General features: G+C 34.5%; 2 protein-coding genes across 7 annotated transcripts; both read left to right on the top strand.

Moving 5' to 3' along the window:
- The first annotated feature begins 2,879 nt into the window (after positions 1-2,879).
- Positions 2,880-7,468, top strand: LOC102599435 (protein ROOT PRIMORDIUM DEFECTIVE 1-like). Of its 3 annotated transcripts, none has more exons than XM_006361312.2 (3): positions 2,880-4,772; positions 6,372-6,560; positions 7,188-7,468. In XM_006361312.2, exon 1 carries the CDS (start codon positions 3,031-3,033, stop codon positions 4,273-4,275), a length of 1,245 nt encoding a protein of 414 aa, XP_006361374.1. In that variant the 5' UTR covers positions 2,880-3,030; the 3' UTR covers positions 4,276-4,772; positions 6,372-6,560; positions 7,188-7,468. The 3 variants fall into 3 exon arrangements, with proteins under 3 accessions (XP_006361374.1, XP_015170743.1, XP_006361373.1); XM_015315257.1 differs by having other exon boundaries at positions 5,022-6,560; XM_006361311.2 differs by lacking the exon at positions 6,372-6,560.
- Positions 7,469-12,770: 5,302 nt separating this feature from the next.
- LOC102598903 (uncharacterized) lies at positions 12,771-26,083 on the top strand. 4 transcript variants are annotated; one of them, XM_006361310.2, is made up of 13 exons: positions 12,772-13,316; positions 15,532-15,609; positions 16,648-16,805; positions 17,512-17,587; positions 18,440-18,507; positions 21,920-22,175; positions 22,435-22,536; positions 22,643-22,749; positions 22,858-22,911; positions 23,017-23,100; positions 23,237-23,400; positions 24,524-24,673; positions 25,659-26,083. In XM_006361310.2, exons 1-12 carry the CDS (start codon positions 12,989-12,991, stop codon positions 24,669-24,671), a joined length of 1,623 nt encoding a protein of 540 aa, XP_006361372.1. In that variant the 5' UTR covers positions 12,772-12,988; the 3' UTR covers positions 24,672-24,673; positions 25,659-26,083. The 4 variants fall into 4 exon arrangements, with proteins under 4 accessions (XP_015170742.1, XP_006361372.1, XP_015170741.1 ...); XM_015315255.1 differs by having other exon boundaries at positions 22,432-22,536; positions 25,667-26,083; XM_006361309.2 differs by having other exon boundaries at positions 12,773-13,316; positions 22,432-22,536.
- Positions 26,084-26,995: the final 912 nt, after the last annotated feature.

Raw genomic sequence — 26,995 nt, 5'->3', positions numbered from 1 at the left:
CATCACCCATGACAGTTATGTCCACTGCTGGTAAACTAGTTGCTGCAGTACCTAACAATTGTGTATAAAATTTCGTGATTTCCTCTTCAACCTGCCTATGAGATGACAATAAAAGGCCCTCAAGACTCATCAACTGTGTTATCTGATTCTGACTTTGCCTAGACTTAAGACAAGCATGAAAATAAGAGGTGTTAGCATCTCCTAGTTTCAGCCACTGCACTCTTGATTTTTGCATTATGATGCTCTCTTCAATAAATGTTGTCGCGTCTGGTTTATCTTCTCAGACACCCCTTTGAATTCTTTGGTATTTAATTTCTGGATCAGCAACTTTACCTTTTTCAAATTTTGCCATACACCTCTCATCGTGGGATATGTCATGCTCTTCCATCCCTTTCTCACAGTACCAATGAAATCAGGGTGATCAGCTATATGATTAAAAAAATTGAAAGATTTTGAACCATTATTCTTTTGATCCCCAAAGGGAAAACTCACAGGACAATGGTCTGAAAATAGAGGTTCCATAATATGTCCTTAAATGTGATCCCATTTCTGTACCCAAACAGTGTTGGTTAGAATCCAATCTATTTTACTATGTATGTCCCCATTAGTCCAAATATATCTCCTACCCAAACACCTCATACCAATCATATTAGCACTCTTCACAAAATGCTTAAAGTCTTTTACCTCCTCATCCATCACAACATTGCCTCCAAATCTGTCATCACCATGCAAAATAGAGTTGAAATCACCCATAATTACTAGTGGCTCTGCAACTACATTTGTAACTTGTGCCAAACCAGTCCATAATTGTTGCCTCTCAGCAATGGTGCCCATGCCATTCACTCCTGTTAAATAGAACCCTGAACTTTGAGTCTTGACATACCCATGGATAAATTGTTTATGAACTACATCCACTCTAAACTGCACTTTAGTGGGATCCCATAAGATCCATATCCTCCCTTTAGGGTCTGCATTATAGTTATCTACCCATTCCCATTTTTCGACCATTTTTTGAATAATCTTTCCAGCCTTTCCCTCTTTTATTTTATGTTCCAATACTACTATAATAGCTACTTTATTACAGCAGCAAAAATTCCTAAACTCAACCTGCTTATGCACTTTATTCAGCCCCCTCACATTCCATGCTATGCACTTCATGTAGGATAATTATGTGTTATGCCCTCTAACCAGCCTGTTGAGTTCTTCCTCTTGTTCTGCCTCATTCCCCACCATCTGATCATAATAGTCCAATGTTTCAAAACCATTAGACGTACCCACATCATGCAGAGTAGGTTGCGTTATTCTTCTAGCAGCCTTCCCCACAGGGTTAGACCACTGTTGCTCCTCCTGAACTTTTCCTTTACCTTTTCCATCTTCCCTCACAAGTTGAGCTTTATACCTTCCTTTGTCATCAATCAAGGGATTAGTATTAGGGTCCAACACTCTAGCCTTTAATACATCCTTTTCTTTCTCCATTTTAAAAAATAAATAAATTACATGTTATATAATGAAAAAATTACCAAAATTTGGTATGAAATTGATACAATTATTCTTACAATTTAAAATAGGGCATTTATCCGAAAAAGATAAAATTAATACATTTGAATTTACATTGTAACTAAATACAAGCTTGCAACATACAAGTATAAATAAAGTTTGATATATCGCTATTGATTGTGTATCACATTTCTAATGCCTAACTTTATATAATTATATAGATAGATTAGTTAAAAATATTACGTTATGAAACTACTTAGAAGTTGAATAAAAATTCAAAAGAAAATTATAGTTAGCAAAACATAAATATTTGAATATTAATTTATATAAGACAAATACACCTATGGAAAAAAAAAAAAGACTAAATAGAAGAATTGCTTCATTCAATCTAACATGATGAAATATATATTAGGCATGGTGACATAATCAACACCCGCATGATGAAATGTATGTCTCCCTAAACAACCTCTCTTTCACATATAAGTATAACTGTCATTCCAAATAAATCGATTTTATGAAAGCAAAATCAAGAGTGGTGACATCATCAACACCCGCATCATAAATTTCTTCTATTAACTTTAAACTTTTCAAGACATATAGTACCAAGTAAATTGATTAATGAAGAATAGAAGGGAGACATACATCTCAACATTTATTTTACCAAATTCAAAATTAATATTCCATTAAAACACACACTTAAAAAAAAGGAAATACATTGAAATCAGAGTATACATACCAACTTTCAATATGCAGAATTTCCTTTTGAACGCAACAACTACTTTCAATTGTTTGTTGATTTTAAACGAATTCCATTGGACACAACACTGATACCCAACAACACAAAACGTTTTTACATCATAACTTCTTCTTATTCGTAATATATTTATATGGCCACTATTTGGTGAATTCATCACAATTAATATTTTCTCTTTCAATTTTCATCCCTCCATATTCTGCAGATTTTAATTTTGCCATTAATCTCTTTTCATTTATGTGATTTGACTTTTCAATTGTCCATTATTAATTTCAATAATCAAGATATTTTTTTAATTATTTTTTCTTATTAATGATATTAAAAATATATTATACCTAAATTTAAAATATTTAAATTAATTTATGTGTTATCATACTAAAAACATATTTAGGGAGTTTTTATTTATAAGAAAAATAAAATGCTAATTCGTTGTAAGAATAAAATATATGTTATTATATATTGCTCATAAATAAGGGCAGTCGTCTTCCCCATTTCAAAAATTAAGGAGCCATTGAAGCCCTTTCCCCAACTGCTGCAACTCCGCCTCTCTGCTACCTAAAATCCGCCTCTCTGGTACCTGAAATCCGTCTACTACTATTTCCGGCGCCGAGAGCCAAATCGGTACTCCCTTATATTCTAATTTGGATAAGAAATTTTAATCTAGAATCTTCCATATACTTTTTTTTTTTTGTTTTTTCCATTTGGTGTGCGGTGACTACATTGGAGTCCAACTAAATCCGGATTCAATATTTATATTCTAATAATAGCCTCATACCGAAATGCGGAGGATTTTAGTAAAACAAGGTTCCACTATTTCCATATTGAATTACCATCAGAAGCGTACTCTTGTCAATGTAAAGCTTAAATGGGTTAAAGATAGTGTCTTGGATTCTGTAGTAGCTAAAGGTACACAACTTAAGGCTGGAACTACACTAGTTTCCATCATTGCCTCACAATCCACTTCTGGTATTCCTATTTACCATCTCCAAAGAAAGCATAGGCAGCTTGGACTCCCTCATGACTTGAAAGTTTCCACTTTCCTTAGGCGATACCCGAATATTTTTCAGGAGTTTTTTTGTAGTGATAGTGCTGGTACTCCTGTTCCGTGGTTCAAATTAACTCCTGAGACTTTAGAGTTTCATCATGAGCAAGTTGACGTTTTCCGCCAGTGCAGTACAGATATTGTTAATAGGTTGAGAAAGGTTTTGATGATGACCAATAAGAGGATGCTTCCTCTTCAGACAATTGATCAGCTAAAATGGGATATAGGCTTGCCGCATGATTGTGCTAGTTCATTGATTATTAAATATCCTGAGCTGTTTAGTTTGGTGGACCTTCCTGATGGTCGTGTCGGTCTGAGGCTTTTAGCATGGGATCACAAATTAGCTGTTTCCCATTTGGAGGCGAATTCTGCAAAGGAAAATGGGACCTTGATGTTTCCTATTGGATTTACCAGGGGTTTTGGGTTAAAGAGAAAATGTATGAAATGGTTGGAGGAATGGCAAAAGCTGCCTTATACTTCTCCTTATGTAGATGCTTCTCATTTGGACCCAAGGACAGATGTGTCAGAGAAGAGGATAGTTGGAGTCTTTCATGAGCTTTTGAACCTCACCTTACAAAAGAAAACAGAGAGGAACAATGTGAGCAATCTTCGTAAGCCATTGGAATTGCCTCAGAAGTTCACAAAGGTCTTTGAGCGGCATCCGGGGATTTTTTATCTTTCTATGAAGGGTGACATGCAGACAATTGTCCTTAGAGAGGCTTATGAGCGCAATCAACTGATTGAGAAGCATCCCCTTGTTCAGATAAGGGAGAAATTCGCGAACATGATGAAACAAGGCTTTCTAGATCGTAGTAGAGGGCTATATAAAGACAATAACCAAGGTCCAGAAGAAGAGGAGTCACTGACAAGTAGTTTTGTTGGTGAGACCTGTGGAACTAGATATTACTCTGATATAGTCTCAGATTCAGGTATGGGTTTAGAACATGAAGCAAAGAAGATAAAGGTCCTTCAAGAATGTTGAAGTTATAAGCTGAGAGGTGATTGGACTGACTACTTGAGGCTCTTAGAAACATGTGGAAGTAGTTTGCATATGCTCTTAGTATATGAATAACATTAGATAGAGGTCCTTTAAGAAGTACTGTTGAAGATAAAAGCTGAGAGGTGATTAGCTGTAACTTTGAGATTCTCCTTCTTCATCTAAATTTGCGGAGAAGTTCTTCATAATGTTGAGGAAGTTCTCCCCAATCTCTGCTTATGATCTGGTCCTTATCTTAGTTACTCAGACCAAATCAAAGAAGACAGCCAGTTTATTCCAAGAAGAGGGGGAATTAACTAATGCGATTGAAAGATGAGCTGAGAGTGTGAATTACTCCCTTCATGGCATCATTTCAGAGAACCACCTGCGGAGTGCCCTTTTGTATGTCTCAATGAGTATTATTGATGGACTTCTGTTCTGTAAGAAGTATTCAGCTGGAACTCTTGCAGCAACTGACTCTGTGGTGTCACCTAACTGTGATGGTAAGGATTGTTTACCTTTAGTGAGGAAGTTCATTTATCTAATGTTAGTTTCTAAAGGCTGGATGGAGGCTTTGAGATTCTGTCAGATAGTATGCTCATGTTGTTCTTTGAGAATCCTATGAGACAGTGTATGTGATAGTTTATGTCAGTGTTGTCACCAAGTTATCTGCATGATACATCATTTATTCCTTTCTCTATTGTCAACAAGTTATCTCTGTGACACATCATTCATTTTTTTCATTAATTTAGATTTTCAGGTCCCATGAATGAATCTGAGCAAATGTGAAAACAAAATACCTTTTAAGATGTCTCTGAAGTGGACACAAAATATTTAGAATGCTTTAGACTCAAAATTGCTGGTGGCACTAAATCAGGTTATGAGGTTTTCTATTTTGTTAGAAAAAACATAGATTACCAGAAGCTGCACTAAAGCTATTATATATATCTATAAATTATAAATTTTCTTAATTCAGAAGCTGCCTTAAAGCTCTCACATTATTTTCTGCTGAACAACTTGGCTTTGGCAGACATCTCTCAGAGAAAGAAATATCACTTCACCAAGGTCACTTTCACATTCATCTTGAACCAAATATTTTGAACTTCTATCATTATATATACAAGAAGTTTCCTGAAAGAAGGAATATTTGGCAACGAGTTTGAGTGCTTGCAGATATCTAGCATGGATATTCCTGATAAATGTTGTTCCAAAATCAAATGAAAGCAAGTGTATCCATATGCATTACTTGACTATATCCTATCATTACCAAAATTATCTTTATACATTTTCTGAATAATTTTTTGTAGTCATATACTTTTAGCTTTGCGCCACATTCTTTATGTAAGATATTGAGGATTCGTTTGTCTTATAAATATTATGCCTAGATGGGACACTGACATTGAAACTAGTAGCCGTCAGTTTGTGTCCATAACCCTAAAAGAAATACAAAACAAGTGATATTTTACCTGTACAAGATAAATAAGTTCAAATATATATAAATTCATAGAGAGATGATCTGAAAATAGCATTTGGATTGACTGAAGAACAAGTGCTTTTAGGAAGAAAATGTTAGGCTTAAGTCTTTCTTATGCATCTATGTGTGAGCTCCAGTATCGATGCTCATTTTCATTTAGATCAAGTTCTTGCTAGATTGGATATGTTGATAACTAACTTCCCCTTTAGTTTAGTTTCTTCATACCTTATATGGTTTTCAGGTTAGCTACTCTTCCAGTTTTAGGCAAAAAATAATATCTTTATCTTATTATATGATGTTTTCTGACTGATGTTTTTAAGCTGTCTTAATCTGATCTGAATTTCTCTTCTTCGGCTAAATCTTTCCATTTTCCCCTTATTGTCGGATTATTGATCCATTTCAGATTTGAATTTTATGAATGGGCTGTATAGCAGTTGATGATGGGAATTATGCTCTTTGGGTCTAGCTTTTAGTGATTTCAATCTGTTTGTTTTCCTTATTTTCTTTTTTTAACTTCTTGATTTATGGAGTTTCTGTACTTCCCAAAGCTAAGTAACCAATAAAAAATGTTTTATTCCTTTCTTCGCCTTTCTTGGTCGTTTACCGTTTGACCTTGCTTTACTCCCAGGTAAACCATTGCCGGTGTTCTTTACCAGAAGTATTGTTGCCGACTCCTTTCTCACTATTCTTTCCCTTATTCTTCGACTCTATTTTTGGGGAGGTTTTTTGTTTTGCTTCTATCTATATATAATTTCTGCTTCAGCAATCCAAGGTGAGCACAACCAGAGACAACTTCATTATCAACTATCTCAGTAAGGTAAAACTGTATACTTAAACTCTTGTACTTAAAGGGTCATAAACCTAAACCAATTAACCCTTCATGTGCTTACCTCTGTTGTTTTACAACAGAAAGTTTGTATGGGAGTTGTTGCTCATTGTGTGTTTCATATAATAGGTTCTAAAATTAAAAGTAGTTTTTTAATACTGCCGAGGACTGACCATACCTTATTAATGCTCTCGAAGTGAGCTTTCATAAAAAGGAGATTTTCTTATACATTAGAACTAGGGATGATTTTGTTGTTTGTTTCTGTTGAATAAACCTTGGGACCTGGCTCCAACGACTCAAAGGCAAAAGAATTTATCTGAGAAGGGAAATTCAGGTAAGGTGTATCCCATATCTTGAAAAACCCAATACATTTCGTTGCTTCTTATAGCGAGAGACCTGAGTCGTACATATTCTTGAGCTTCTATACTTTTATTTGTGTTGCTTCTATTCTTTTCTAATCTGTCTTTTTTCATAAGATACCTTAAGTTGATCATTAAGTGTACTGTACATTTCTATCACAGCATAGCCTCAGTTTCTCTATGCAATAGTATGTGGTTATCATTAATTGATGAAAGTGGAAATTATTCTCTGATGTGAAGGTCCTTTTTGATTACGTAGGCCCTATTTTGCCTGATGATATGAAAGTAAAAGTGAAGACGGGGGAAAAAGGTGATGAACCCCTAAGTCTTGTTTCAGGGGCTTCTTCAAATCATACCAACCTGAGAAGCTTCAGTCCCTCTTGGCTTCTTTGCACCATTGCTGGTAATTTATTCCGATATCTACTCAATTTTTTTTTACCTCTTCTGTTAATTGTGTACAAAACTTATTGAAGTAGTTACTGTTAATATCGGAAAAACATGGGCGTCACGAAGGAGAAGGAAATCTTTGATATCTTTATGAAAAGGAAGGCAGAATGTATATAGTTGTGTAAATCTGATAAAAGTTCAGTAGGACACTTTTAAAATATGGTGAACAGAAGTAGAGTGAAACTTTTCTGTCGACATATATGGTAGTATTTGTACTTTTGGAACTTTTATGTATTTATAAAAAAAAAAGATTAGTTTGATAATACTACTATAGATTATCCCGTTTTCTTATTGCATAGCAACAATATTTGTTGACGATAATCAATCTACACATTGGTGAGGCATTTTCCATAATTTTGATTCTTTCATAAAATCTTCCAAGGCGAAGAAAACATGGTCGGAGAGGGGTTATTATAAAGGCTGCATAACAGCTATTCACAAAGAAAGATTCCTGTGGTGGGATTGTTTCACCTTTAATCAGAGGTCTCGGGTTCGAGCTTCGGGTATGAAGAAAATTATGTTGGGAGCACCATCCCTGAATGGGCCAACTTGTAGTGCGCAATCCAGATTTAGTTGGGGCTTCAATATAGGCTCCAGACACCGAGTGGAAAACCAAAATAAAAAAACAAAAAGATTCCATTGTGAAGAGTGTTTCCGGATGATGGAATCAGTTGAGAGAACAAAGGAGGGACAGGGCTTTGCTGATTCATCAAAAACAAAAAAGTCATCAATTTCCCCAATTATTGAGGTTTTTGCAAACATTTGTTTTAAGCTTTCGTTTAGTCATAGATTTTGAAGTTGAAACCTTGAAAATTTGTGTTTTCAAAAGTTATGATTTTTGGAATTTGAAGTTGTGTTTGAACTTATTTTACTTGGGAAAGAATTGAAGTTTATGACTTGAAGTCCCAAAAACTGAAAACTATTTTGAGTCATTGGGAACTAGAAAATATTTGAGGATCATAATCTAATCAAATTTCATGGTCAAATAAAAATTTGAAGATAAATTTTTAAAATATACTCCCAAACGGGTTAGTGGTGGAATCTTAGCTTTTGAAAATGCTTTTGGGCCTAAAATTGAGCACAATTTGCTCATTATCACATTATTGCGTTTTAAGTTTTATTCGAGGTGAATTTTGCAAATTAGAATTGAAGTTTATACACTTACCTAAAAGTTACTGCAAGGGGCCTTAAATTGATGTATGAACTTTAAGTGATTTGCCTGATTTCAAAGTCTTGAATAGATGAGTATTTCTCTAATACACTTATCTTTGATGGTTTGGGTTATTTCAAAGGTGCGATAAATTAGGTTTGGCTTGTTATGAACTTATGATGAGGTTGTTCATATTTATCATGCATATCAACTCAGGGTGAGACCTGGAGTACGGGCTATATTATACTTGTGATTATAATTGTATGGTATCTGTTTTGCTAAGTTATGGTTACTAAGTCAAGTTGATGATCGAGAGTGGTGTATTTTAAATGTTGGGATTAGTTATGGTTGTGTAGTGTTCGGAACAAATCTGATAAGGGGGAATTTGTTAAGATGGTTTAGTAAGAGTCTTGTAGGTGGTCTACTAAAATGGGTCAAGGGTCAGGGTGCTGGCATGAGAACTTGAGGGAGAATAGTAGTTTGGTTTACAGGGTTAGTAGCGGTCTTGTATTCAGAAAATCTCTATGTGATAGAAGGGTTAGGTTATGATTTGATATGAGGGTGGAATGGCCTAGATGGTGGAGTTGACAGCGGAAGGAGGCGAGGTGACTTGAGATAGAGCGTATGAGTTCCAAGGTAATACTACTTGTAGTAAGAGTGGTGAAATGGATGGATCGGAACCTTAATTTTATTTTCAAGTTGCATGTTTCTTTGATTATTTGCATGATATTATGTGGTGGGTTCGGGTCGATCGATGATGCCTACCAGTAAGTGTTGTTTGTACTGATACTACTCTTGCTATGCCACTTGGCATGGTCTTGTTGCAGGATTCAGTGATGTTTCATAGATGAAGACGATAATGATCTCCGACAGTTTCTAATTTTTTTTCCTTATGGTGAGAGTTGTGTCTTATTCTTTCATAAATGGTACTCTTTAGATGCTCTTGTACCTATTTAGACTAGTTCCTAGAGAGGAATTTATGTATTTTTCCAAGATAGTGTATTTCATCAAGATTAGTAATTGATTTTCATAACTAAATGAGTTAATATATTACAAAGTTGTTTATTTCTGCATTTTCAGTTTTAAATTGGATAATAAAGTTCTACTAGCTAGATGTTACTATCTAGATGTTAGAATAGGTGATCGCACGATTCGGTGAATTTGGATCGTAACAATAATCATGAGGAGAATGGATGGAAAGTTAGAAGGATGGTCTTACAATTCTTTTAGGCTCTTCATACATTTTTTTTTTCAAAACCCCGTTCTTGATTTTTATTTGTGTTTTGATGCTCTATTTCTAGTTTCTCTCTAGGAACATAAATGCATTTTCTATTTGTTATTCTATAATCCCAGTAGCACTTTAAGCCACTTTTAGATTTCACTATTATTTTTGTCCTCATAACAATAAAATGAGAATTATGATTATGCTCTATATATGTCTACAAATTCTGACATGTTCAGTTGGATCAAATTTGTTCTTCATCTCTTCTTTCATAAATTAAATTTGCAAATATGAAGTCACAAAATCGTAAAGGTGGAGGAATGAGTACTTCAAGCCTCGTCTTTGAGTTTCATTAAATCTACACTCCGACAAGCCTTGAAGTAGGGATATTTGTAGACATTGAAATTTTGTGGAACTCTACAATACGTGTTTGATTTTACTAGAATTCTTAGAGGCTAGTTATCTACACTAAACTTTAGCTTATGTCTATATAAATGATATTATATTCCGCATCTCAAATATCCCATAAGTTTTTGGGTATAAAGATCAAGATCTCGAATATTCCATAAATTTGGGATATTCATAAAAATCAAGATCTTTAATATCCCATAAACTCTAGGGATATTCATAAAAATCACATCAAGATGCGGTCTTCTTGACAATCAAATACTTCAAGAAGATCCACAAAATTCTTTCATGGAAATCAATTAAATCTCAGGAAATCCAAATCATCATAATTTAAATGATACGCTACTAACAACCCTTGGATCACGGAGAAAATTGAAAGAGAAGAATCAATGGTACAAACATATTTGTATTCACTTTATTTTATCAATAAAATTATGTTTTTTCATTTTATTTATTTGTCATTACAATTAATTTTCGATCACTTTAAAATTTGTTGCAAACAATTTCAGTGGAGACCAAGGATATTCGTCAAAGAAAACAAGTTCTTATGGTTAAACAGGCGTCACAAGTCACATGAATCAACTTGAAACAGACTGGATTGGTCGAAGAAACATGTCTCATATGAATCAAATTGAAATGATTCAAATCTTTTTAACAGTTCTATATCAAATTAGTGCTTACTGTTTGTATTTGCTGTCACATTTTCTACTAAAATATTTGTCAAGCTTCTATTTGTTTTTATCTTCTACAAGTTGGGAGCCCAAAATATCTGTTTACTTTAAAGTTATTCATTCACACTTTCATTCCTTACACTTTGTTTGGATGATTGTATTGTATTGTTTTGATTGTTACTTGAATTCACATCGAATTATATGTTTATAATGGTTTGAGGTTATTTCTTGACAGATTAATTGATAACCAATAGGAAATTAATAAATTATATTGTACCATTCGGCACATATATAAAGTTCTTGAGTTAGGGTTTAGTTTCATACTTTCATTTTTTACCGTTTATCTCAAGCTCTTGAATATCTTACAATGTGCCAACACTGTTTGCTTTTAAATTTTGAGCAAGAATGCAATTTGACAAATCACGCGCATAAATCATTTGGTTGTTACCTCATCTCTAATAAGTGATTTTACATGATTTTTTAAACGGAAAAGGATCAAAATTATCCTCAAACTATTTAAAATAGCTCATATATATCCTTTAATTATGTTTGGGATAAAAAAACTACCCTAGCCGTCTATGTTTTGGACCACAAATACCGTTAAAACGTTATCTTTGCCATAAGAGTTGGCATGGTAGTCCACCCAGGCAGTCGAACATGGCAAAAACACCTTCCTCTCAATAATGTTGTTTCCTTGTTCATCCCTATCACAAAAAGAAAATTAAATATAATTCTTTCATTGTTCTTGTTTGATCAGTTGTTGTTCGAACTTTAGAACTCCAATTTTAAAGTGTGCAACGCTTGAGGCTGTTATTGCGTGTTGAAGGATCGAGTTCATTGTTTGAGATTAGGGGTCATAGATTCACAAAATCGATTTTTAGATTTTTCAAGCTTTTAAGAACTCTTTCATATATTTTTTGGGATTTCAATTCAAATCTTCAAACTAAAAAATCATCTGTTAAATGTCAATTTGCAGGCTCAATTGGAATATTCAAACAATTTTTAGTAACATTAAGTTAAATCTCTTCAAATTTTTGCACTTCAAAAAACCAACAAAGGCTAGAATTTTCTCACCAACAAGCTTTCAAACGAATAGTTATTTTTGAGTTTCAAACACAATAAGAATGACGTCAAGAGTTTTTCAACATCTTTCAACCTTGAGAATTAAATTTTCAATCTCTGATTCGATGACATCAAAACCCAAACAATGAGCTCGGTCATTCAACACACAACTACTATCTCAAAAGAACTTTAGCGTACTTTAAAATTGGAATTTCAAAGTTCGAACAATAATTCAAACAAGAACAATGAAAAAATTATTTTTGATATCTTCTTAAAAAATTATTTTGTAATAGAAATGAACAGGAAGAACAACATAATTGAGAGGAAGAGATTTTTGCCATGTTGGACTGTCATGTCAGCACATATGTCAAAGATAACGTTTTAAGGGTATTGTGGTCCAAAACATAGACGACAAGGGTAATTTTGATCCCAAACATAAATAAAGGGTATATATGAGCTATTTCAAATAGTTCGAGGATAATTTTGATTCTTTTTCATTTTTTAAAAGTAAAATCTTAACGATTATATCGATAACTGAATCGATATCTAAATGGTTCCATAACAATTTAGCATACATACAAATCGATAATTGTTAAGTAAAACTGATAAATTTCAAAATCAAATTGAACCGATTGATTATGTAGTCCTATTCTCATCGCATTCTTTTCCACGTGATCTGACATATATAACATAAGTATTCAAAAGTGAAAAGATCTCCAATAATCTAAATATTTTTACTTTTCAGTATTAGCAATAGTATGTATAATGATAAACACAAGGGTTATAACGAGATAATATTTTTATGTAATATATATGTGTTTTAAATATATATGAGATTATGTTTATAATTTGAATTATGATATGATGCAAATTGCAAGGCCAAAAAAGACACTACTGAAAACACAAAGTACCATAATGCAAATTTTCAGAGTAGACAAACAATTTTTCTCCATCATCAGAGAAAGATCTCACTCTCCATCACCAAAAACCTTCACTGAGCTTACATTTTCTTAGCAAAATCCAACAAACCCTTTCTTGAATTCCCCTAATGTTTCAACCCTTTTGATCTTTTCAACAAATTTCCAATTTTTGGTTTCCAAATGTCAGCCCCTAATAAACCTTCCCGTGTTTTCTCCTTCTTTACCACCACTGCCGGCATCGGCGGCGGTGGAGGTGGCGGCGGAGGCAGTGTCAGTGGAAGAAGATCCAATGCGACGGATCTACCACAACCCCAGCTGAAGCTGGAACCGGATAGAGAAGTGTATAGACCGGGTGATCCGATAACCATTACTATTGAAATCAAGAACCCAACGACTTCTTCTTCTTTGCTTATTGAAAAACTTAGTTTTGAAATGAAAGGGATCGAGAAATTGGATACTCAGTGGTTCTCTACTACTAAACCTTCTCCTGATTTTAAGCAACGCAGAGGTTCTTTCTGATTCTCAATGCATATTTAGCTGTGTCTTTCTGTATTTTTTTTACTCAATCCCCTTTTTATCGTCTTAGTTGATATAATCATGAAGAAAAGAGTTGAAAATGTTACTGTTGACATGTTATAGTTCTCCTTACCCTGTTTCCTTGGTCTGCCTTTGGGTACTTCCTAAAAGGACAGTGCAATATGGAATTCGGTAGTAGAAAGGGTCAAGGGAAGGCTTGTAGGTCAGTAGATGAGGTACTTGTTAAAAGGGGGAAAGGAAGTATTAATCACAAGTAGACTAAAGCTTCGGCTAGCATGATAAGCAAGATAGAAAGACTAAGAAATTTTCTATAGGATATAGTTGATGGAGCAAGGAAAAATCACCTAGTTAGGTGGAATGTTACGTCTCGAAAGAAGTGGAGCGAGGGGCTCGGGGTAAATGGTCTTCAGGTCTTTATTAAAGAGTTGCTAGGGAAGTGGCTACGGAGGTTTGGAATAGAGGTGCACTCACTATGGAGAAGTAAATATAATTTTTTAGGGTTCGTTTGGTTGGGAACAAGTTATCATGATTGTTATCCACCCTCAATTTGGGGTAAAATAACACTACATTTCCGGGATAAGTTATCTCATGATTTAATCCCAACCAAACATGGAACAAACTCATCACAAAATTAATCCCAGGATTAGTTATCCTTATCCCTCCTACCAGACGAGCCCTTTGGATAAGAGACAGGAGTAATGTTAGTTTTGGGGGGCAAAGGTAGCAGGACAATATATTTAGACTCACATTTCCAAACATCTACAAAGCTTACAGCCATAAGGAGATGGCAATCCAACAGATTCGGAAATCACAGGGGAAGTATCATTTGGGTTCTTGAAACCTAGAACAAATTTCACATAATGAGGATGTTGAGGACTGCATTGTTTGGACAAGAAAACTGGATGGGCACCTCTCTGTAAAGTCATGCTACAAGATACTCATTAGTGTGGGGGACAACTCTTATAAATTGGCCATGGAAACAACTATGGAAGTCCAAGGTGTCTTATAAAGTCCATTGCTTTATGTGGTTGGTAGCAAGTAATGCATGTCTCATGCATATCAACCTTCAGAGACAGAGTATGATTATATTCAATAGGTGTTTCTTTTGTAGCAGTGAGGTGCAAAGTGGCCGCCACTGATTGCTTCATTTCCCTGTGGCTAGTCAGATTTAGTCTTTTTTACTTAAATCTTTGCAGGGTGACCACTCTTGTGCCTTACAGTGTAAGATCTACTAGTCAACTGGAGCCCTAGGCGAATCAGTATAGAATTAAGGAAGATTTGAAGTACAATCCCTGCTTGTGTTTGATGGGGTATATGGAAGGAAAGAAATGCTAGATGTGATTGATTATCTACAGAAGTTCAAATACAACTATTTATGCCATTTGACTTTTTGGTATAATTTACAGGATGTAGAGGATGAATATAGTATGCTAGATTTCATAGTGTCTTTACAAAAACAGGAATATGTGGATCAGGAAGCCTTCCTTTTATTTTTGTGCAGAAGGGTTAATTCATTGGCACCATCTTTGTACTAAAGCTGATTTGTCTTACTTTATACATATTGCTTAAACTTTCAGAACAAAATGAGTAAACGTCTAGTGACATTGGTAGTTAATGATATATAAGAGAACTCTTCATGGAGAAGTCCTTAATTAGATGGAATAATGGAAGTTTTCTAATTGCTGGAATCCCAAATTATGATGGCATAATCATTGAGAATATTTTAAACCAATTTCTTGATAATTCTCTTAACGCAATAATATCATTATTAGGAATACTCTACAGAGTTTTGGTGATTTTCTTGCCTTTCAACAATTGACATGCACATTTAGTACTAAAATTACTAAACATGGACGCGAGATGCATCTATTAACAAGTCCAAATGGTTGTGCTCATGTTTCATCCATTATGGTGCAACTACTATCGAATATGTGAGATTTTTAAGATCTTCACCAGCTGAGAGGGCACAATCCAAATTTATAAAGGCCTAAAAGTAATATGCTACATTGGATAAATGGATTTTCGAAATTATCGGGATTTTCTTATGGCCAATAGGCAGAAACCATCGATCTTTTAAGAAAAAATGTTTACTTTAGCTCTGCATTTGTTGTTACTAAAGATATATGTTCTTATATCTTGTTATGATTTTTGTGATTCTTTGAGATTTAATGTTTTTACTCTTCCAGGAGAGTATGTTTTTATGGATAACTTGACTCCTGCATTAATATCAAATCAGATTGTCTCCGCCGGTAGCTCCAGAAAATGTAAGTTTGACCTTTAGCTTTACATTACCCTCATGTTTCTTGCTCATTCTAAATACATGACATTTATTTAGTTCCGTGTTGTTTCTTTTAATTGACAAACGTGCGAAGAGATTTTGCCTAAACATAAGCAACAAAGGGTGTCAACGCGGTACTATACTAGGTAATACAATAGAAATAAAATTAGGGTACTTGGTTAAGTGGCAGTAATTCAAAAGTATGATATATATATTTTGTTTTGTTAGTTAGTGTTTGATAGCAGGACCGGGAAATTTAAAAATTCAGTAAAATTTGAAGCGCTTGGTCGAAGATGATGACAATTTCATTGAGCTTTGTAGTTTGATTTGAGTGACGAAACTGGTCATGGTAAGAAGGACTTTACTTGGAATTATGTCAAAGCCCAACTACATTTTGGGGAAATCAAGGGAAATGTGTAGGAAGGGACTTAATTTAGCAAAACTATAAATTCTTGAAATGAACATGACAACCACAAGGCAAAATCCAATTAATCATTTGAATAAATCACATAGCTGAATCTAATTTTGTTTATAAGAAGAGGACTTTGAGAGCCCTAATCACAAACTCATTAAGATTCCTAATTCTTGTCAATGAGAAAGTAATGGAAAGGAAAGAATTAGCATAAATTAAGTCCTAAAGCAACTAGAATCTTGTAATAAAAAGAAATGTTGCCTGGATCCTTCTTTTGTTCGTATGTAGTATGTACTCATTTCAAGAGTCTAACATGGTGTTAGTACTTTCTAATAATTCTTCAAATGTTCTAAGAACTTGAAAAAAACTAGACGTATGTGTACCAGACTTTTACACACGCTATATTGGTTAGTACCCTTACACAAGTCCATTAAACATTGGTTAATACCTGATTAAATTCTACTTATCTAATAACTCAGTGTTCAACATCACAAATGTGTTCAATTAACCCGAACAAAGTGTTCAACATTACAAATGTTTTAACAGTGCTGCTTTAAAGGTATTCAATTTGTTTTGACATGGATAAAGAAAGGCTCTATTTTTATTTTGCAGTTATGGTGCGAACAATTCTACCAAGCACCATACCACCATCATTCAGGGGTGCAACCATTCGTTACCTTTACTATGTTAGAAGTATTTTATCTGGACAATACTTGATAATGGAAAATGGTCACTTCAGCGAAGAATCTATACGAGATCTTGCGGAGCTGGTTAGTTCCTTGTTCTGTTATCTTTCATTTATCTTTTATCATCTTTGTTCAATTTGATTCATATTTTGGCTGCTTTCAAGAGTTACCCTGCTTCTTTGGTGACATGCTCTTGTGATTGCATGTCTGATTTTTCGGTATCGTTGTCAATATCCAGAGTGCTATTTGGTCATGTGCTTTATTTTAGCATTTCTGACATCTCCGATACCCATATTATTCTATTAAGCAGCAACTTGTCAATCTTGGATTTGTTAAGAATGCAACTATGCTACTGTTTTCTTTGGTGGTCATTGTGCATTGTGTTCAGTCTCTTTTACTTTTGGTAATTAAGAATGGAATTAAGAGAAGGTGCTCTTACCTTTATGTTTCTATTCATCTGTATGCAAATCAATGACTAGAAAATTCCTGTTCCATCACGAAAAAAGAAAAAGTAACTACTGCCCACCTGAAATACAAATAATACATATAATCATTTTATATGAAAATTGATTCCTTACAATGTATCCTTTGACTATTCTATGAAGAGAAAAACACTGCAGCTCCCACCTTTTCTCTCATTCTTCTTTTTCTGATGAAAAAGAGGGACACGATAAAGCTATAGCCTTCTCGCTAAATATACCAAGGCTTGAGGTTTTAGAGTTAGTACAAATGCGCAAGTTTTTTTTTCTGCTTTTGGATTCTAATAGTTTTTCTATCTCAATCCACGCAGGAAACAAGAATTCCACTGCAATTATGGGTAACTCAGAAGAGTAATGGCCTTCAAAGTGAAGAAGGGCGCAGTAGTGGTACTTTTTTGTTCTTTTAAACCTTTAAACTCATTCTCTGTTCTCTGGTTCGTGATTTAGCGGTTGAACTTTTCATGAAAAGTTTCAAGTCAGGTCATTGTTTTTTTTGGAAGCTATCTTCAATAACGTAGGAATACTAGGGGTTGGAGGTGGGGGTGGTGGCAAAGATAGTGACAAGAAAACGAATTCGGAAAATTTGGTTCTTTTGAGGAGCCACACTGTACCCATATATTCTTGCATATATATTTTATCACTTCTATTGTTCTTTTGCTTCGGTTATCTTGCTATTTTTGCTTTCAATATTTCTCTTTTCTTAGTACTTTCATCAGAGCTTCTTTCACCGTGTATTTCTCAAACCTGTTTTGAAATGTTTTTCTTGAGCCGAGGGTCTATCGGAAACAATCTCTCAAGGTAGGGGTAAGCTCTCCATACACTCTATTCTCCCCAGACCCCACTTGTGGGATCACACTGGGTATGTTGTTGTTCATTGTTGTATATATGGTTGCCACATTATATGGAGGTTGTAAAATACCTACAAGCTCCTTCAAGACAAAAACATTGTTTTACTACTTGTGTTATATGACTTCTCAGAAATTCTTTTATCTGGCGGAACTATCTTTTCCTGTGGGCAGTCATATCTATTCCTACAGTGCTGACAAGTCAAATGATGTACAATTACAATTACTTTGCATTACCTAAAATGATACGGTGAACTGATCTCTTTTAAATGGCTATATGTATCTGTTATTTTGTTCTTTCTTTCTTTGCTTCTCAGTTCTGACAATTCCATCCTAATTTTGTTTTTTTCCGGAAATACTTGGCATGATCATATTGAGTTCTTCAATGTAACAGGGATTGTTCCTGCTTCAACTCTGCTTTTGGATGTTTACTGGAAAGAGATGGATGCAGATACTGACTGGGTAAACCATTCTGTTGCCAGTTTTACTTATTATTCAGTATGCTTCTTGTGGTAAAAGAAAGAATTATTGACTGTATTAAGATTCACTAGAATTTGAAAGAACAAAATCATGAAAGATGGTTCAATTAATAAAAGATGATAATCTAGTGACTATTACAACGACAACAACTGCAACTTAATTCCAAACTGTTTCCGGGGAATAGTAGATCTGAATATTTTCATCCTTTTTTATTATTATTTCTCCTTTCTAATATGAAAATTAAACTTGAATAGCCTAATACCTTCCCCACACTATTTCTGGCCACAACCTAAGGCAAATGCTTACTTCTGGTGTAACTTTCCAATTCCAAATGTTGAAAGACGAAAATACCCTTCTATTTTCCTAAGGCAGAGGCCTGTGAGTGAAGAAGAGGATTTCACAGTTCTTCTCCTTTTCTTTTTATCTTTGAAAATAAAATTGAATTTCTATGAAAATTGATTATGAATACAGTGCCAAGGACTCTGTCAGTCTAGAAGAAATAAATTACTATATGGAGCTCTGCTGTATTGTTATTTGATTGTGAGCTTTTATCAATTTTTCTTACACTGTAAACGTCAACCAAATTTTCTGGATTAGAACCCCATGATGCCATGGGATCTCCTAGAAATGATTGATCCGACTAAAACATTTTTCACCATGAGAATTCAATATAGGAGGATAACTTAGACCTGCTTTTTTCAGCATAAATGCCCCAACGTAATTCAACAAACCTAGCATTAACACTCTAGAAGTAGAATCACTTAGCTTTCGTTAGCCATCCCCATTTAGGAATGGAGCAACGTCTGACATTGCAAGAAACGTTAGAAGAAAAATGAAAGATTGTATCAATCATGTTTGTGGCTTCCAATTTCTTGGAGACTTCGGGATCTCAGGCAGAAGAGAAAGGAGAATCTATCTTCAATTTGTACTTGCCAAGAGAAAACAATGTTAAGATTCTAGACTAGCAGAAGCCTCTTTAATTTCTTCCTCTTTTTGTCTATTCCCTCTCTTTATTTTCTTCTGCCACTTCTTGTTATGTCACGACCCAAAAATAGATGTGATGACACTCTTCTTATCCCACCAAGACAAGTTAGCCTAAACCCAAATATAACGATAATTGCAGAAGTACTGAAAGTTTAACAACAAGTAATAATGCGGATTACAAAGTTAACTTAATTAAAACCTCAAAACATGGTTGTCCGTGCACAAGCCTCTAATGTATTACAATTTGAAAGAAAAACACAAGTCTCAAATGACATTGTCTCCAAAGTAGAACAAGACCATAAATAAGAGTAAGAGGTCCGCTAGGATGGCAAACAACTACCTGACAAATCTCATAAGAAGCCTCAGACAGGAAGAGAGGAAGAGAAGAGGGAGTATCACAAAGATTCGGGCTTGAAACCTATACAAGTGTAGCAGCAAAGGGTGAGTACCAAACAACACGGTACTCAACAAGCAAACTCCTAAACACAAAGTCAAGTAATATAGAATATGGTTACTCCTAACACTCCAACCAAACCTCCACAGCTACAACCTGCATAAATCCAGCCTAACCTAACTGTTCACAATTTACATAGCACATAGCTCAATAACAACAATAACAAAATTACAGATCCTCAACAACAAGTACAATATTCATCAATCACAAGTTCCACAAAAAGACACTCACAAGTTCACAAACGATAAAGATATGCAATGCCAAGTATATTGATGCATAGCTGACCTTGTGATACACACCCGCTGTCTCTAAGTCTGGGACCCATGGGACTTATCAGTCCATGCATCCGTCGCGACATGCGACACGACCCCTCGATAATAGAATTCGTCGCGGCGTGTGACACGTCCCTTGGATCATAATATCCGTCGCAGCGTGCGACACGTCCCTTGGATCATAATTTCCGTCGCAGCGTGCGACACGTCCCCCGAAATGGTACATCCTCTTTAATTCTTTATTCTTCCTCAATTCACACAACACTCGTTACAACTGTGTCTCAGAACCAATGCAAATAGGCATGTTCACACAAATAATGAGTAGATGACCATTTTCATATCAATGCACAATTCACAACTACACAATTGTGATACAACATAAAAAATGAATGGATAACCTTTCAAATCATTCTCAACACCTTCAATAATTAATCAAGTTGCATTTTATTACACCTTTTTCATCATTAGGATCATCCAATATGAACAAGTCAACCCATCACCAATTTCCATTACTCCCCAACACATACAACAAGGAAATACACGATTCTATACACTTAAAAAGGGCCAAGAAGCCCACTTGCCTCAAATAATCAAACAATCACTCCAGGACTTGAGCTTTCCCCTTTCGTTGGGCTTCCAAATCAATGCAATCTGTTCAAATGTACAATATTCGTAAGCAACCAACTCCGTAGACACTCATATTACTATACGTCTAGCCTATGCCCAAAAATTTACTCAAATCTATAATCAAGTTCCTAAGTTCCAAGCCTAGGGTTAAGTCTTAATTCCTCCAAATAACATAACTCTAATGGTAATTCATATAATACAATACACCTAATATTTAATTACCTATACCAATTTTATCAAGACTTGAATCAAAAAGTAATTAGTACAAGAAAATCTGGAATAAAGATATCGAAGCCTAGTTACAAACCAGTGCGCCAATTCATTGGAAACTACAATCTACAGAATCCTCAATTTACACCCTATGATTAGCCCATAATCATTGTCCCATAAATACCATTAATTTCCCATTGAGAATACCCACTGACACGCTTCAACCTATGACTGAAAACAACAATAACTTTCTCAAAAATTAAATTGTTATGATTTCATTATTAATCAATATCCAATCATTACTAATCATTGACTTGTTATTTGTATAGTGGTCATCATTAATTGATAAGAAGAGAAAAAGAAAATAATTGGAAAGGTTATGGAAGGGTTTGTAGTACCTGCGCTGTTGTCTTCAATGCGGCGTACCCATTTCTCTTTCTCAAATTATGATCTAAAAATATCAACTCCCACTAACTTATTTCAACACATGGGCGGGTATTAAATAACTTATAGACCAACTAATTTAATTATTTTAAAAAGACTACCCGTCGACTAAATATCCGTAGTTAACAAATAGTTCAAAATTCGCAAACCAACTTCATTGACTGATCAGAAATGACTCGGGGCAACTATCGGGAGGGGTAAAACGTTAATTTTACAAAAATTTCCAAAAATGGCCTTCCGGGTCATTACATGTTATCTGTTTCTTGTTCCCTGGCAGGATCTGGTTATGCCAATGAGTAACTTTAGTTAATAGTTTATTGTAGAATAATCAAAAGCTGACAGAACAGAGAACGTACCTGGAGAGAACATGTTGAGTTGTTGATGTGATTTTGTGTGCTTGCAGGCTAAAATAAATGAAACTTTTGATGGTGTGGAGGAAGGATATGAAAGTTCGAGGGATGAAGTTTCATCAATTTCCTCCTATAATCCCATGAAAGATAATATACACCAGACATTCGGAAGCTCATTATCCTTGCGGTCTTCCTTGGCAAGGACTTCAAGCAAAGATCTTCCACATCTTGAAGGACGGTCAAGCATATCTTCACAACTGGCACTTCCACAGATAGCTGTGGCTGATGTCTTGTATGATTCTAATGGGGGTAAGACGAACAAAAACATGTCTACATACATATGACACGGCGTTATCACTGAAATAATTTAAGAGAATAAGACTAAGCTCAGAAAACGTGTATCTGTTTTCATGGTTCAATGGATTAATGTCTTTGACCAAACAGGTTTTCTTTGTCTCTATGCTCTTTTATTTTCCAATGGAAATGTTGCAACGCCTCTTAATCAAGCTGGCTTTTATTTTATTTTAACCTAACAAGAGCTGAGGGTTTTACTTTATTCTTTCAGCAGATGCTTTGTCCCCAAGTCAACAGCTGAAAAGTACCAAGGCCTTCTCCAAATATGATGATTCGATGGTACCTTCTGTCTCAGGCATGGGTGAATCTGGAGCATGTAAATCGACCTTGTACTTATATATATCTTATTAGTATTTGTTCCTTTGCTGATGTTTGTTAACGAAAGATCTTTCATGATAATCGGTCGCCAACATTTTCTGCAGCAGAAGGGTTTATTCGAGGGAGATCTTACAACATTAGACTGGATGACCAAGTGCTTCTAAGATTTTCTCCAAAAAATTCTGAGTCAACATATTACTTCAGTGATATGGTAATTGTATTAGTCAGTGTATTGGTCTTTCCATTAGTGCTATTACCAATGCCAATTTGTACCTGACTGGTTGGAAACTTATAACTTCAATTTATTCTTTGGCAACAGATAGGTGGAACCCTGACTTTTTTTCATGAAGAGGGTTCTAGAAGATGCCTTGAGGTAGTCCTATACATCAAAATTCATGCTTGGAATAAGCCTTAAACATGTGGTTTATTTATTAGTTTATGCTTTCTGGAGTTTACTGATCCTTTTGTTGCCTTCTAGCTTTCAATTACACTGGAGATGACAGAAACTATCAGCCGACGCTATGTACATCCTTCACGGAGACATGCTCCTTCTATTACTAAGGTATTCTTTACCTGTTGATGATTCTTTACAACTCTTTGCATTTGACAAAAGTGTTTTGGCGGATTTATTTAGATGAGATAAACACTTGAGCCCCTTCATTTGGTGATTAGTCACCAAGGCATTTTGATTTATTCAGGTTCATAGTGATCATCATGAGGTGGTTGCTGATTTAGTTCAGACAAGCTTCCTTTTTTCCATTCCGATGGATGGTCCTATGTCTTTTTCCACTCACTATGTCTCCGTACAGTGGGCTCTTCGATTTGAATTCTTTACCACTCCCAAGAATGCTGACTGGTCAAGGTATGTACTTGCTCATGTAACAAGAATATTTTGTTGTTGCATAATTCATTGATCAAAGATTTTGGAGTTTCCATTAAGAGGGCGCAAAAAAGAGAGGGTAAAGCACATTACAGGGAAAAGTATCATACAAAAGACGCTTGCAGACTAACTTAAAAGCTGAAAAAGATCACCAGATCAAAAGGATTTAGAAGTATATCAGCTCTTCAGCTACTTCAGTGCTTCTTTATTCCCACCAAATACAAGGGATTTCAGAAATTTTGACAGTGATCTTGTGTACAATTTTTTTCTCATTCAACCTTTCAATTCCTCATGCCTGCGAATCCATGAATAATATGTAAGCTGTTGAATAAAATTGCAGCCCATTAATTACGTATCTCCATTTTAGTCCAGGTAAATCATCAAGAGGCTAAAGGCTCACCTCTACATGGCTTATAACCCTTCGGAATAAACAGATGCCAAATGTGCTCGGAAACTCACATGGAGAAGAAGATTCTATCACTTGTTCGTTCGAACTTAAGTAGCTCTGACCGACAATCTTTTGCCTCTTCTTCTAAAATAATTTGGGCAATGCATCATGAACCACTGTCCTAATAGAAAACTGATAATGATGATGCTCTCCATCTTCTCACAATAAACTAGGATACTCAGCATTGTTATGATGACTCTTACGCTAGAAACCTTTAACAGGAAATACTCTCTCGCTATCAATATCTATTTTTTGCTGTTGGTACCACTTCCATCAAAGTGGAGAATCAAGACACCTTGAGATTTGTCATGATTGAACTTCCAATCTCTACTTTAAAGTGGAACTCTCTTGACATAATTATTTCTAGTGAATCATGGAAGGTTGAAGAATGCCCTTGAATTGCTTCACTTAGATATATCAATTCAATTGTAAAGAAAATATGGTAAGGGAAGGAACTTTATGGTCTCTTATCAAATGCACCATAATTGTAATCTTGATGCTCTTTTCTCCCCTCAATTTGTTCTCCATGTCCTGATTCATCTATCTGATTCTGTTTGTAGATTTTCCTTTGTAATTTGGTATTTTCTTCCTCAAATTGACTAAATTCACGAATTTATCCCTCTTTGTTTCTGAAATACTTCATGCATGATGTATCAGATATGAACATCCTCTTTTGGTAGAGGGTAGAGAGAAATGTGAGTGGGTACTTCCAATAACTGTGCATGCACCTCCAGGAGGAGCTCCTGCAGCTCAGACAAGAAATGACAGGTCATTCTCTTTGGAACCCCTATGGGTCCATACATAAAGGTAAATGGAACTCTCATCTTCTAATCTATCTATTTTAACTTGTGATTGGTTTGCACTTTGTGAGAAGATGTTCTAGGTTTCTCTTTAACATTCTTTGATGTATGCATCACCTCATATTCACCTGGAAAGAAAAAACTCTACTTGTTTTACAACTTTAAGATATCAATCTAGTCATAGTTTTCTTGATAAAATAATATACTTGTTTCATGTAGCAATTAAGCTGATTGCTGTCTGCCATTTAAAGAAATATTGTACTAGTTGCCCTGAAACTTGAGAAAAGTAGCAGTTAGCTCCTCTATCTTGCTTGGCACAAGTAATGTTTTAACTTCTGAATGGTGGTGTCAATTTGATTGGAATGTCAGTAAGAATTTTGAATATATGGTGGGGAATATTTTTCAGGTCATTGATCTGAGTTTTATTTTTTAAAGACCTATGTGCATTTTATATCCTTTCCCTTTATTTTTGACAGGTGAGGTAAATTACATATTTTTTGTAAATCATGAAATCCAATCCTCAACGGAAGTTTTTACTCGTTATTTGACTCCTATTTTTAGCACCTTGTATCCTTCAAGTCAACTTGATTTTTTTAGAGGTCAAGGTCTTCGGTGGCAACATAATAACTATTCCAGTGGTGCGATAAATGCACCATCATCTTCTATTTATTGTGTTCACACTTTCTTTGTGCATTCTACACCTAACATATATAGGCCAGTGCATTTGAATCAAGTGAGAAATACACATTTATAAATAAAAAAAAGTGAGAATACGCCGAATGAGTTCTCTCTATTTCTCTCCACTTATAACGTTATAGGTCGCACAGTTGGACAAACACTTCATTAGAAGAAAGCATTTGTTTTGCTGATCTTGTTAGAGAAAGGAACGTTATATTAGATCTGGAGAATGTGGGATTCACTTGATTAAGTTTAGCCATATTTTGCTCATGTCTTCTATAATCAATTAACGTTAAAACGCTTCTACCTTGCAGTCTTGTAGGTATACACATTGCGAAAAGTTAAAATGCTTGGCTCCATTACTGTTGAGATATCTCACCGGCAACCCCTGGAGCTTGCCCACCCGCGGGTCTTCCAGGTCCTGATTTCAGAAAGGATGAGTAGTAACTGTGTAACTGTGTTTCAGTATTATTGTATTTTAGCCATCAGTCGATATTTCCCCTTCCAATCTTTGGCGTTGTGTCATGTTTTCTCTTATATTATCTTTTAAATGATGAGAAATGTATTTTGCCTTTCTCTATTTTTTTTATTTTTTTTATAGAGAACATTTTGTTTTGGAGATCGTTACGTTGAATTGTCATTATGTATATGATTAGAAACGTCTAGTGAGGTATGCTAATATTGGAAATACACTTATATTTTTCATTCATGGATTAATAAGCAATGTGATGTTAGAATACATTTTGTTAACATAATGGATGGAAGAGTACTTATCATCCCATCACAATCTTTAGTCGTAGTCGTTACTTGTTTTAAAGAGAAAATGTTCATCAATGTTGCAACTCTGAGTTGTGAAACTAGGTGTTTTACTATGACATGCAAGTGAAGGGAATACAAAATAGAATGTATTACTCCCTTTTTCACTCATCCAGAGTCAATTTGATTATTCTTACAAGTTAAATTGGACAGATCAATTTAAATATTTAAAAACGGTATAAAAGTTGTAATTTTTCTTACGTCAATATGATGAAGAAAAAGATACATTTTAAAATTTTGATTAAAGTTTTAATAGTTTGAATTTCGAAAAGAGAAAAGGTATAGCATGAAATTTGTTTGTGGCATATATATTTATGATAAAAATAATTAGACATTTGATATAGTGAAGGTAAAGACCAGTTATCGGTGGTAAGCAAATCAAGCTAGAAATATTAACAAACTGATTATCACAAAATATCTGATTAAAACAAAAGAAATAACTAAAGAAACTTCAATTTTATCTAATATTATATAATATCAACTCGAGTTTTGTGTATATCTACTCAAATCAGTTTGATAAAACGTATTATGCTATGAATTTAAAAAGAATTATCTCAATACAAGAGAATAATGGAATAAATACTTATCTTCAAATTATAAAAGATTACTATAGTTATATAGTCTAAAAAGATAAAGATTCTATTTTTATATTATTGAGTTTTCGGTAAGTAATAATTCTAAATTGAAGATTTATACAAATTACTGAATTAGAATAACTTTCTTTTCGCTTAAACCTTAAATAAAATGTACAATAGAGATGGAGCAAAAAACATTAATAAACTGTTAAAGATTTCAACAGCATTGTCAAGTATTTTTTATTTTTTTAAAAGAATAT

Source organism: Solanum tuberosum, unplaced genomic scaffold (genome assembly GCF_000226075.1).
Source record: "Solanum tuberosum cultivar DM 1-3 516 R44 unplaced genomic scaffold, SolTub_3.0 scf00353, whole genome shotgun sequence".
Classification (NCBI taxonomy): Eukaryota; Viridiplantae; Streptophyta; class Magnoliopsida; order Solanales; family Solanaceae; genus Solanum; species Solanum tuberosum.
This window is presented reverse-complemented; position numbering and strand designations above follow the sequence as displayed.